The 14,380-nt window shown below is 40.1% G+C and overlaps 1 protein-coding gene across 3 annotated transcripts in view; it reads right to left on the bottom strand.

The window, feature by feature from the left end:
* Positions 1-14,380, bottom strand: part of DENND1B (DENN domain containing 1B) — a 250,682-nt gene that overhangs the window by 65,720 nt on the left and 170,582 nt on the right. For all 3 annotated transcript variants that reach the window (XM_082833223.1, XM_082833224.1, XM_082833225.1), the window contains one exon: positions 12,387-12,488. In XM_082833223.1, coding sequence (XP_082689349.1) covers positions 12,387-12,488 — 102 coding nt within the window. The remainder of the gene's footprint in view (positions 1-12,386; positions 12,489-14,380) is intronic.

Below are 14,380 nucleotides of genomic sequence, written 5' to 3'. Positions count from 1 at the left end.
AGACATCTGCTAAATGCTAAGCATTCAGTTAGTAGCTATATATAAACACAAACTGCTATTACAAGTGGGGAAAAGCTAGGTCAGCTTAAAGCTAAACCAAGAGAATTAAGTATGTGAAGGAACAGAAATAGTTATTTTTATTCCATTTCAAGAATTAGGTAATCATATGACTGTAGTATACTAAATTAGACCACCATGGTATAAGGAACAGAAAAACACTTTGATGGGTATTGTAAAAAGCCCACTCAGTGCAATTTACCATCAGAACCAATAACTTAGTGGGACAACAACAGCCCTTCCAGGATGTATCAACAGACACAAAATAATCTGCAACAGAATTAAGTCTTTTGAGCTTCATGACCACCAGACAAAAAAAAAATTCATTAATCTGTTCATTCAATAAACATTTAATTGAATGTTTACTATATGCCAGGCACTTTTCTAGATGCCTAAAAAAAAAACAGAAATGAATGAAACAGACAAAAATTCAAGCCTTCATAATATTTAAACATCTAGCGTTTGGGGATGGGGGGACAGAACAGATAGCATGAAATAAGAAGTGTAATAAATTATGTAATGTGTTAGAAGGGAATGAGTGTTGGAAAATAAAACAGACCTGAACAAGGGAGCTCGGGGAGTGTGGGGCAAGGAGCTTTCAGTTGTCAACAGTGTGGTCCAGGGCAGGCATCACCATGAGGACGACACCTGAGCCAAGGCTGGAGGGCAATGAGGCAGTGAGCCCGTGGTCCGGGGGAGAAGAGGACCCGGGAGAGGGGAACCGCGGGCATCAACAAGGCACAGCAGGTGTGGATGCACCCAGCAGGCCTGTCCCGAGGTCCAGGGGTTGAGGGAAAAATCAAGCAGCAGTGATGCCTGTTCTCACCTTAATTCACAATCTGCAGTCTCAACGGTGCTCTGAACGATGCTGAACCACCTCCTTTTTTCTCCAGCCCGCTCACTCTCCATCTACTTCAGGTCTTCTCTCCCCTTAAAGGTCCAACCACCTCCCCTTCCTCTCTCAGCCCATGACCTTGCCTCCTAATCTCACTGGAAAAAAAAGAAACCTAAAGCAACTGAAAGAGAAATTCTGCCACAGCTCCTGGCTCACGGCCCCACTCCTTCCTGCTGTCACGGGGTGTCTGCTCCGCAGGGACCAGCTCCTCTAATGCTTCCTCCTCCTATCTCCTGAGTAGACCCATCTCTGCCAGGTCTGCCCTACAGCCCACGAACACGTGCCTTCTCCTCCTGACCCCATGTCTTCTCTGGCCTTGTCCACTTTGATGCTCCTCTTTAGGGTAAAACTCAGAAGTGCAGCCAGTACTGTTGTCTCCAGGCCCTCCCCGCCTGCACCCCAATCACAAGGTCTCCCTCACCTCTCCGGTAAAGCTGCTCCTGCTGGGGTCATCCTATCTCCATGTTACTAAATCCAGTGCTCAGGTCCAAGTTCTTCCTTTAATCAACCTGTCACAAGCATCTGACACAGTTGGTCCCTCCACTATGGTGTCCTTTCTCTACTTGGTCCCAAAGGTACTCACTAGCCTGAATTCTCTCCTACCTCCAGGGTTACTCACTCCTTCTCGGCGTCCTTGGTCACTGCCCTCTGCTATTTCCTGGTCCCTGGACCTCTGGTCATTCCTATTTATACTCACTCCTTTGGTCGTCTCACTTGGTCTCCAGTCTAATGACTTGAACTACTGTCTACACGCTGATGACTCCCAAATGTATATCTCAGGTCTAATTTTTGCCTCCGCCTCATCTATCCACTTGCCTAATAAATATCTTACTTGGATGTCTAGAAGACACCTCAGACTTAACATGTCCAAAACTGAACTCTTATTCTGCCCACCAAAATTTCTCCTGCCCACAATCTTGCCCATTTCGATAAAATGCGAATACATCCTGCCAGTTTCTTGGATGAGAAATCATGGAATCATCCCTGACTCCTTTCTCTCACACTGCACGTTAAATCTTTCAGAACATCCACTGACTATATTCAGAACAGATCCACAGCCTGACCAGTTCTCTCATCTTCCACAGACCAGTTCCAAACTGCCCTCTCCTCTCACACAGACTACAGCACAGCGTCTAAATCTTCCTTCTGCTTCCCCCTGTGACCACCCTACAGGATGGTGCCCAAATGCCACATTCTCCATGAAATCTACACCGACTATGCTACTTTAAGTTGCAATCTCACCCCAACCCCTGGTGGTCCCCCTTCTTGTTCTATTTACTTTTCCACAGTCCTTATCATCTCTGAACATTCTACATAATTTAGTTAACTTATTGTTGGTCTCCCTCCCACTAGAAACACAGAATTCACAACGTCAGAAATTCTTTTCTGCTTTGTTCTCCAAAGTATCCCAGCACCCAGAACACTTTCTAGTAGACAGCAGACACTCAAATTATACTGTTGAATGAGAGAATGAATAAAGAATACTTAGAGGAGTGTTTCTAAAATTTTAATGTGCCTATTTTTATGGTATTTCATTAATAATGTAAATTTCTGGGTTTTAATCCAAGCCTCCTAAATCCAAAATTTTTGAAGGTGAGACTCAAGAAGATGCATCTTTAATAGACTTTCTAGCTAAATCTGCAGGTGGTTTGAGCCCACATTTAGACAAACGCTGTTTAGGATACTACTTGAAACTCGTTAACAAAGGATGCTGGAAAAATGTATCCCTTGTCCTAATAAGCTCTCTCTCCTTGTGTATTCCTTTTGCTACCAATAGGAGTCCCTGTCTTCCCTATGTCACATGGTATTTTTATTCTTTTTTCATCGTATAAAATACGTGCTGGATACAATTACCATCTCCCACCCATTCATATGTCAAGTATTTCCTAATACTCCCGAACTGTTGAATTTTTAGTACTAGAATGCATGTGTTGATCTTAGCTATAGATGACATACCATAAATAACTATCGTGCTTCTTTCAAAAAAGATCAATAGGAAAACGTAGAAATGTATAAGAATTTATTATTTATGTTAAAAGCTTTCTAAAATCTCCAGCTAACATAAAAGGAAAATATTTGGCTTCTGACCCACTCCTTTTATCCAATATCTTACGAAGTCAGAGAAAGTGGGTCGTAGCACAAAATACAGAGAGTGCTGAGGATCCCGCAGAATTTTCCCTTTTACACACTATACCATTAAGTGACTCCAGGCTTGAAATTACAGACACCACTCAGCTGAAACACCTGACTCCTACAATGTTTGGATTTTCCCAAATGAAATAGATGAAGAGCTTATAAAATATCCATTATATTCAATTTTATGAGCTCATCATCTACCAAAATCATAAAGACATTTTCCTGCCTATTTCTTATAACAGGAATAGCAGTTTTTATTTGATTTCTTTATTTAACAATATTAAGTGTCTACTATATACTAGATATTAGGATACAAACACTTTAAAAATGATCCTTGTCTTTACAGAGCCTACAACTCAAGAAGGAGCCAAACAAACCAACAAATATCATATGGTGCAAATCCAAGACGCTAAAAGGCAAGGAATTTATAAACGACTGAGAGATCAAGAACCTGCAAAAGGGACATCTGAACCAAGTCTTAAAGAATGCCTGAGTTGAGTAACGTAAAATGGAGAGAGAGCGTTCAAGCCAGAGAAGACAGGAAGGAGACAAGCATACATGCATTTATTCATTCCTTTATTCCTGAAGGGACGGTAAGTCTTAGTGGCTCTGTGGATGCAAGTCCTAACTCTACCACATACTAGCTGCTGTGTACACTCTTAGCAAATTATTTAACCTCCCCATAATTTAGGTTTATAACCTGCAAAGTGGCAGTAATAAAGTAGGTCACTGTGAAGATTAAACTAGTCTAGATAAAGCACTCAAACAGTACCCTGCATAAGTCATAATTCAACAAATGTTATTTTCATTTATTCATGACGACCATCATTCATTCTCTCACTATTTATTAAGTATGCATTACAATTCAAGTGAGAAGCATAAAGAGGGGAAACCATTTTCAGAGACCTAAGAGCAGACATCCAGAATGGCTGCAGTAAGGGTATTGAGAGAAGTATTAGAGAGAAAACTAGAGAGACAAATGCCAGAAGATGACGGAGTCTGTGTGCCAGGCTAGGGTGTGAACATCACCCTAGATATAATGAGTAATAGGTAAGATATGCTTTTCAGAAAGAATACGCTCAAAGCAGATTGGAGGATGGCTTGAAAGGGGGGCTAAATGAAAGAACACAAACCGGTTACCCAACAAGTCACTGACACTGAAACGGGGGAGAATAAAATAGGTAAATCTAATATTTAGAAAGCAGAATCAACAGAACATAGTAAACAACTAGAAACTGCGTGCAAGAAAGGTTCGTGGTGATGGTATGAGAAAAGATGACGCCTAATTTTCTGGTTTAAGCAACAGCGTAGAATTAGTTCCCAAAAGAAGGGGTGCAGGAGGGGCCAGTATGTTTGTGTATGTGCAGATGCACGTATGTATATGGGCGATGCACATGTTTGTATGGGAGTGTATGTATATGCATACACACATGATACATTTGCATGCGTCTAGACTAAAGATACGTTTAGGACTTACCATAATAGGTAATTAATGCATGTATGGTCCTACATAAGGAAGCCCAGTGAGCTGGTATGAGCTAGAGACGTAGAGGTCTGAGGACAGAGACATTCAGGGTATAGACAGAGGCAAGCGTAATGATAAAGGGCCCAGGAGGAACTGCCTAGAGAAAGGGAAAAAGTTAGAATGTTGTATCACGGATAAAAAGAACAAGAGTATTCTAAGAAGTACTACTAGTCAATATGCCAATAAGTAAGTATTTAAGAACAGCAGAGTGAGGACTCTTTCCCTATTCACTACAGCTGTAAAAACAAAGGTTACCCTCGCAGGAGAAAGCACATGCCCACTCTTTTTAAAAACAATTTACAATAGGCAGGACATGGAAGCAACCTAAGTGTCCATCGACAGGTGAATGGATAAAGAAGATGTGGCACATATATACAATGGAATATTACTCAGCCTTTTATAAAAAGAAATGAAATTGAGTAATATGTAGTGAGGTGGATGGACCTAGAGTCTTTCATACAGAGTGAAGTAAGTCAGAAACAGAAAAACAAATACTGTATGCTAACACGTGTATATGGAATCTAAAAAAAAAAAAAATGGTTCTGAAGAACCTAGGGGCAGGACAGGAATAAAGACGCAGACGTACAGAATGGACTTGAGGACATGGGGAGGGGGAAGGGTAAGCTAGGATGAAGTGAGAGAGTGGCATGGAGTTATATATATTACCAAATGTAAAATCGATAGCTAGTGGGAAGCAGCCGCATAGCACAGGGAGATCAGCTCGGTGCTTTGTGACCACCTAGAGGGGTGGGATAGGGAGGGTGGGAGGGAGATGCAAGAGGGAGGAGATATGGGGACATATGTATAACTGATTCACTTTGTTATAAAGCAGAAACTAACACACCACTGTAAAGCAATTATACTTCAATAAAGATGTTAAAAAAAAAAAGAAAAATTACAAACCAAAAAAAAAAAAAAGTGTTCTCTTCCAGTATGCAGAATGAGAACATTATTGGATGGGAAAGTCTGAGAAAGACACATTTATATTATCTTATGATGAACACTAAAAGAGGTTTTGCCAAGTTGAATTTCCCTATCATTTTCCACTCCGATAACGTTAGAATATGGACAAGCAGACTTATTTTGTGGAAAAAATGTATCTACTGTAATATATTTGAGCTCCAGATGTCCAACAGTGACCTAGGCTGCCAGCGAACAGAGAGTCTGTATTCATGGACATCCCACAGGTCCGTGGTCTGCATGAGGCTCTGGGATCTCCACACTAAGTTCAGCCTCGGTCCTTGGCCATGGGGCGTGTATAGTAAAATGAGAAGAAACAACTCTAGTTCCCGTGGCCTTAATAAGAAACAATACCCAAGAAAATAATCTCCTCTGCTGGGTTAGTGTAATAGGAAACAAAAGGAAGAGACCTAAAACTAACGGCTTAAATCTCTGTAAAGCTGCAAGCTAAAGAAGGTGCTGTCAGAGCCATGGGTTTAAGAAGTGGTTTCTGGGATTCCTTCCAAATCCATTATCTAAAGAGGAATTTATCCAAATGGAACTTCCTATCATCTGTCTAAGCCATGTTTATTCCATGGTATCATGGAATGTTAGAGCCGAAAGGTATCTCAGACTTAGTGACCTTTTAGTCTAATTCATGTTACAGATGCAGTAACCGAGGTCTAAAGAGGATAAGAAGCCAGCTGTCAGTGAAAACAAAGCCTATTACCGGCGAATCCAGAAATAGTAAAAAAAAAAAAAAAAGAATATGTTTTTATACAACACTTAAGGAATTTAAATAACTTAAGTAATTAATAGCCTAATTAATAATGACAAAGCCAACTCCCAGAACATTTCCTCCCTACAGAAAAGATCATAATCCTTTCAGCTTATCCTTTCCTTGTCTTTCTTTATAATTTTATCACGTTTCCCTAAATAATACATTATTTAGTTTTCCTCACTGTTGAACATTATTACATAAAAGCACTCATCATATCAATTCTTCAGTGATTTGTTCCTTTAATTCATTCACATTTAGTTCTGCTGAAGCTCATTCATCTCCCTGTTGTGTAGCTGTTCTATTGTATGAATGTGACAATTTATTCATCTTAATACTGATGACTGTCTAAGATTACCAGCAGTACTTTGCTGTTATGAGTAATTTTAGTAGATGATTTTTGGTGCACAATTTAGAGTGAAATTGCTGGGTCAAAAGAAACTGAAGTTTAAGTCATAGCGCCAAAGTGTTTTGTCAATAAGTTGTGCAAATTTTCACTCCCCTTAACAGCTGAAACTTGGTCCCGTGCTCCATGTGTTTGCCAAAATTTGAGATTTTCAGGTTTTTAAAACTGGGCCAGTCTGGTGAGTGTGAGGGGGTATTTCATTATGTTTTTTATTTGCTGTTCTCTGATTACAGATGAGGTGGAACATCTTGTATATCTTTATTAGCCATTCAGGTTTCTTCATTTGCATGTGCTTATCCAAATCTTCTGCACAATTATGTATGTTTTTTGCCGACATGCGGGAGTTTGTTTTTTTATATTCTAGTTTCTAAACTCTTGGGTGGTTCAAAAGTATTGCAAATATGGAGTCTTTTGATGGCCAAAAGTTCTTAATTTCATGAAGTCAAATTTATTAGGCTATTTCTTTATGTCCTAAGTAACTTGTCTTTATACTCAAAGTAATAATGTCAGTTTGGTGTCTTTCTAAATCTTTATGTTTTTTGTGGCTAAATTATATATGTGAGGGGTTCCAATGGTAATAGATAGAACCTTTCTCAGAGGAAAACATTAGTGTTTTAAGTATGATGTTTATTGAAAAGATGTTTAATCATGCCTTTTTGCTTTTATCATGACTCTCATGAATATTATGAAAAATCTGTGCATCTGTTGAGATGATCTAATGATTTCACTCCTATAATGAGTTAACGTAGTGAATTACATTCATAGATTTCCTAATGTGTAACTACCATTTAATTTCTGGGATAAAGTCAACCTGCCCATGAAGCAGTATCCTTTTTACACCTTGTTAGAATTGGCTGAAAATACTTTGCTTAAATTTTTTGCATCTGTGGGCATAAATGAAACTGGCTTATAATGTTTTCTTCTCATGCTGTCTTAGGTTTTAGAATCAAGGTTATCCTGGCCTTACAAAAGAGACTGAAGAGTTATCTCCCTTTTGCCATAGTCAAAACAGGAATTTTTTGGAAATTGAAGTGGAACCATTTGATTCTGGAATGTGTGGGAGAACTGGCCTGTCTTACACAGTAAATATTGGTTAAATTTAATTAACATATTTACCATTTATTTTGCTCTTCCTTCCTTCTTGCATTTCAGACATTCCATCTTAGATCTGAGAAAACTTTCTCTCTGAATTACTTTCTTAAAGTACTTCCTTAAGAATTTCTTTCTCCTGTTGGTAGGGTAGTCAGGGTTCAACCAGAGAAGCAGAACCAGTAAAAGATTTAAGAGACAGATAGACAGATACATATACACATATGAGAGTTATTATAAGAAACTGGTTTACAGGATTATGAGGGCTGGCTAAGCAGGTAGGAAATTCATAGGATAGGCAGTCAGGAAGGACAGACCATGGGCAGGTGGGACCACAGTCAGGGGCCGATGCTGCCACCCACAGGTGTACCTTCTCTCTTTCAGGAAAATCTCAGTCCTGTTTTACAAGCCTTCCAACTGCTTCCGACAGGCCCACCCAGCTCATGTAGGATTATCTTCCTTATTTAAAGCCAAATGTTTAGGGGTTGAAATTACACATGTAAAAATACCTTCACAGCAATACTCAGATTAGCATTTGATTAAATAACTGGGGGCCGCAGCCTCACCAAGTGGACACATCATTAAAGCCAACACAGAGGGCAAACTCAGCTTTAGCAGGGAAATGTCTGCATGGCACTCTTGCAATTAAAACGTATTTTAGTTGGTGTAGGATTCTAGGCATTTTTTTCTCAACACACTGAAGATATGGCAGTGTCTTCTGGATTCCACTGCTGCTGGTGTGAAGTCATCTGTCAGTATTTGCTCTCTGAAAGTAATCTGTTTTTTCTCTTTTAAAAAAATTTCCTCTTTATTGAATGTTTTAGAGCTGAATCTGCTGTGTGGGTGTAGATTTCTTCTTATTTCCTCGGTTTGGAGATGTGGGACTTCCTGAATTTATAAAGTGTGCATGTAACTGGCTCTGGCCCTGTCCTTCCAACCAGCATCTCTCCTCCACTTCATGTCTGCTCCTTTCAGGACTGACTGTATGGATTTCAGACATTTCCACTCCACCCTTTATGTTTATTAACCTCTTACATGTTCTACTTCTTTGTGGCTCTGTACTATGTTCTGGCTAATTTCTTTTTCACATCTTCCAGTTCAGCAAATCTCTCTTTAGTTAGATCTGACTGGCTATTAATTAATACATCAATTTCCTTTCATTTAAATTACATGCTTCCTTACCAGAAGTTTATTTGCTACATTCTTAAAATTGTCTTTACATTCTTCAAAGTTTTTACGCCTTGAACATTTTTAAAGCTCGTCCTTTATTTCTCTGAACATCTTAAGCACAGCTATTTTATATTCTACTTCTGTTACATCCAGTATTTGAAGTCTCAGGTCAGTTTCTGAAGTTGCAGGTCAGTTTCTGTCTGCTGTTTCTGGTTCACGATTTGTTTCCCTGTATGTCTAATGACTTTTAAGAGTGAAATTTCTCTTTGGGATCTTAGCTGGGAGAATTCCTTGATGCCTGGATGAAGGAGGATTCCTCAAGGAGGATGCATATTTGCTTCTGCCTGAGGGCACTAACAGTCAGGATAACTTTACACTTGACTTGAGTTTGGTCAGACCAAATCAGAATTAATTCAGGCTTCAGAGTCCTGTGCATGCTGGTGAGTGGCAACTTCTCAGCAGCGCTCTTTCCTCCCCTCCACTCATGCCAGAGCTTCAGATGTACAATCCCCAGGAAGAGGCTGAAGGGAAGGAGCACCTTTATTTCTTGTTTACCTTTACAGTAAGTCTTCCCAGATTGATGCGAGTTGAATCTCCTATCACACTTCTCATCTTGGAGAGTAAGCACTGGGCTTTGTCTCCTGTGACCCTCACCACATGATGTTTTTTCAAATTCTGCATTTTAAATTGTTTCAGTACATAAGTGAGCTCCGAATCCTTCCCTGCCATATTATCAGAAATTACAGTTCACTTTAATGCCTACCTTAAAATTATATGCTTCTCTCCTGGGTTCATGTTCTCTCAATTTTGATGCACAAGAATTGTTGAATAAAGAGAGGACCTGAGTAGTTCTTGACCCATAATGGATCACAAACTCATGGTCAGGAATATCAATCATGTGTACCTAATAAATATTTTTATATTCTTTCAGAAAGATCAGTAGTGTCTTTGAGAATTCATCTATGCTAATAATTTTTATCAATCGATTGCTATTTTTTTTCCCTTTTCCCCCCAAGCTTTAGTGAAGCGTAACTGGTATACAAAAAACTGCACGTAATTAATGCAGACAATTTGCTGAGTTTGGGCAGATGTATATACTCCTGTTACCATCACCACAATCCAGGTAATAAACATGTCCATCACCTCCAAAAGTTTCCTTGTGTCCATTTATGTTCCTGTTTGTTTGTGTGTGATAAGAACATGAGCAGGAGATCCACACTCCTAACACATTCCAAAGCACACAACACGGTAGTGTCGGCACCTCGGATGCTGGACCTGACTCACCTTTACAACTTTGTGACGCTGTCAACAGAATCTCAAGTCCTTTCAGGGATACTTTCAACTATCTCTTTCTTAAGGTTCATAAAATAGTATCAAGTTCAAGAACACGGTCAATTGGTGTATGTAAAACTATCCAAGTTGTCCTATAATCGGTTCTACTTTGACCATTCTCATATGTTACATTTAGCCTTTTTGACCAAGTTATACTTTTAAAACGTCCTGCATAGATATGTATTTTGTTAATGTAACTGCTCTAAGGATGAGGCAGACCCTAAAATTTATGAGCTTCCACAAAGTTTCATGCACTGTCGAGCTGAGAGTGCACAGGTGTTAATTCACATAAACTGTATCACAACCTGTGGGGCAGGGTACGATACTTGTTATTTTATAGAAAAAGAAACAGATACTTATGAACAAAAAGCTACTGCGTGACAAAGCCAAGGTTTAACCCAACTCTACCTGACTCCTAAAATACATATGCTTTTTTGTAGTTATGTAAAAAAAAAAAAGACCATGTATGAACTTTATCAAACGATAAGACTCCAGTTACAGAATCTCAAAAAGGGAAGTAATACGTCATTCTACCCAATCATTCAGTCCTTGACCTCCATATAATTTGAGCTTCATAACTCAGTTTTGACAATGGGAGGTACAACTGTCTCCTCTTGACAGACAAAAACACAGCAAGGGCACTGATATTTAACTCAACAAGCATGTACTGGACGACTCGCCTGGGCCTGCACTGTGCCACACACTTCAGCATTTACAGACCATCACTCGATCCTGTTCCAATCCTGGGAAGTAATTCAGTCTATACCGGAGCCCTCTAGGGACAGAGAGCTCCAAAGGGAGCCTGCTCCATCCTGGGAAATTCACAAGACATCTTTAATCTGGAAACCCACCAAACCTGGTTCTTTCTGTTCCAGAAAGCTGTGTACTGGACAAATCTAATCCTTTCTTTAAGGTAACCTTTCACATATTGGAAGACAGGTATATCCCCACAGAGCATTCTTCTAACTCAGATCATTATTTAGAACTTCCTCAGAATACAGAAAAATGGTATTGGATTTTTTAACCATGCTGGTTTCTTTACTTATCTAATTTGAAGCTTATTTTGAGTTATTTGGTCTCTTTCCTCTTAACAGACAAAGGAATTTCTATTAACTTGTCTGCTTCTCAAGGGCATCACTGAGTTTTTTTGTTTGTTTGTTTTTTGTTTTTCTGCCGTACGCGGGCCGCTCACTGTTGTGGCCTCTCCCGTTGTGTAGCACAGGCTCTGGACATGCAGGCTCAGCGGCCATGGCTCACAGGCCCAGCCGCTCCACGGCATGTGGGATCTTCCCGGACCGGGGCACGAACCTGTGTCCCCTGCATCGGCAGGTGGACTCTCAACCACTGCGCCACCAGGGAAGCCCCATCACTGAGTTTTCATTCATGTCTGCACCCTGGCCCCAAGCACAGTTTATGACACACTGTAGGTCTTCATTAAATGTTGAATTCACATAGCTAACTTTACACTTAAAATTGTCATGTGGAATAAGAAAAGTAAGTGTTAAGAACTTAATTTAAATTACATAAACAGAAATACGGCAAGCCTAAATTAAGAAACTTGCCATGATCACACAGCGGGATGAAAGAGACACTGCATCTAAACTTTCTGGAACCTGATGTCAAGCTGCTGCTTTTTGAAATGACAGTTTTATTTTCTGAGCCAGAAATCAAGACACACAGAAGGACTATAAATTTTTTCTGAAATTTTAATTTGTGATTATGTAAAGTTTAGAAAGCTTGAAAAGTTACGTATTTATAAATCGTTTTTGTAAACTGGATTGCATTGGGATGGTCCTATTAAAAAACTCAGTTTGTTTACCATACCCATCTAGCACACTACGATAAGCCCTTCTAAGATGCCTTACATAACCAGTCTTACTGCTTCTTCTGCTGCGCATGGATACTCTCCTCTGTGAGACCATCAGCTGAGCAACTTTCAGTGAGGAAGTTTTTAATAGCAAAGTTCAGACATAATTTTACAGTGACAAAAAAGTGTTATAAATTTCTGTTACATTTCTGTAACCTTGTTACAGAACAAAACGTGGAGGTCCACTCTTACCTGCTTAAAAAGCTGGAGGTTAACTGCGGTTTCTAAAAAATGTTTCATCAGACTTGAGCGGTGCTTGACGAAACTCTCCTCACAGAACGTGATGGGCTCACCCTGGATAGAAACAAAGAATTTCGGGGACATCAACAGAAAGTCAGCACAAACCAGTCTATCTGAAGAGGCACCTGGGGGGGTCACACAGGAGTGTAAGACAGAACTTCAAGGTACTCAGGGTGTAGAGGGAGTGAGACCCTTACACATCATGGCTGGAGGTCAGGCTGGTAGAAATATTCCTCGAGCCGATAAGCTTCTGCTATAGCTTCCTAATCAAGGATCCCTTGGGCTCTAAAAAATGGTCACTTTCACTCCCTCACAGTAAGACTAAATCCCCTAAAAACAAAGATTTAATATCATTAGATTGATTATGAGTATTAAAAATTGCACACAGGGCTTCCCTGGTGACACAGTGGTTGAGAGTCCGACTGTCGATGCAGGGGACACGGGTTCGTGCCCCGGTCCGGGAAGATCCCACATGCCGCGGAGCGGCTGGGCCCGTGAGCCATGGCCGCTGAGCCTGCGCGTCCGGAGCCTGTGCTCCGCAGCGGGAGAGGCCACAACAGTGAGAGGCCTGCGTAACGCAAAAAAAAAAAAAAAAAAAAAAAATACACCATATTTGCCACTATCATAGAACTTACAATCTAATGGGGGAAAAACAACAAACAAGGAATCCTGTTAAAGGTAAAGAAGACCTGTTGTCTTTGAATCCCTAATATCAGCAATATATCTAATTACACTGGGAGCCCAATAAATGTTTTTATAAGTGAATAAATGAAATAGCAAGTAAGCTAAAGCCTTGCTCCGTATGACATACTGTCTTTTCCAAAGCAAATATAAATTTTAAAAATAAACAAAATCATTGCCTCTAACGGCAGTTCCAACTATATCACTGCTATAACAAAGAAATCAGGACTATTGATAATTTTAATTTTTATTTGATGGACTTTTCATCCCCAAACATGTGAGAGAGATTTTATTACAGTCTGTAATACGTCTAAAAGTTGTCATTAACATTGCAGAATAGTCTTCAACTCAAATATAGAGTTCTAGCTCCAGTTGAAAAGCTTAGACTTCTGATGTTACAAGCAAGCATTTCTTCTGATTGGAGGGTGCAGAGAGCGGGGGTGAAAGTCTCCAGGGAGAAGGGGTGGGAGCAAAGTCTACCGACTCTTCCTCAAGAGGTGGGCGTAACTAGTCATCAGCCAATGTGAACTGCCTGGAAGAACTCTGTCCTCACTAATCTTGTAGCAATTGCCTGCAATCTGTCAGGAGAAGGGGCAGAGAAAGCTCAGACGTGCTGCCTGCCCCCCTCCTTGATAACAACCATCACGGTAAAAGCTTCCAACTGAACCTTTAATTGATCAACAGTTTGTTCACTAAGAATCTCAATGATTACGAAGAAGACAAAGCCCTGACACATCTTAGAATTTTCTCACAGGGGAAAGAAAAATAAGGCTTGTTTAACAATGCTGTAAAGTTTTATGTATTAATACACAAGAGTCTCAATTGCTGTCATCCTTGGGGTGTATCCTGTGGAACAGATTCTTTTCAATCCAAGTCAAGTTGGATGGCGTGGTAAGAAGGAACTCTGCTTAGGATCTTCCGGTTTATTTATGACCTGATGAAAAATCAGGATTAGGACTGAGTAGTTTCTCAAAAACTGTCTTGTTCCAAGTAAGGTGACTACATAGCCAGTGTTGCGTGCTAAATTCCCAGTTTGGGCCTGCAGTATGGAAGGTTTAACCTGGGGGCATCTGTGGCTTCACAGAGGAAATCTGAGCTGGTTTTGAAAACGAATGGAAGCTTTATGAAACACAGACAGAAAAGACAGTCTTGAGAGAGGACAGACGTGGACAAAGCGTGGGTAGTGTGTTTGGGGTGGGTGTGAACTAGAGAAAGCACCAAAGTGGGATAATGAGAGGTTGGCTGAGGCCTAGTGGCTACTGGAC

The sequence above is a fragment of the Leucopleurus acutus genome, assembly GCF_964270905.1.
Source record: "Leucopleurus acutus genome assembly, chromosome: 2".
Classification (NCBI taxonomy): Eukaryota; Metazoa; Chordata; class Mammalia; order Artiodactyla; family Delphinidae; genus Leucopleurus; species Leucopleurus acutus.
This window is presented reverse-complemented; position numbering and strand designations above follow the sequence as displayed.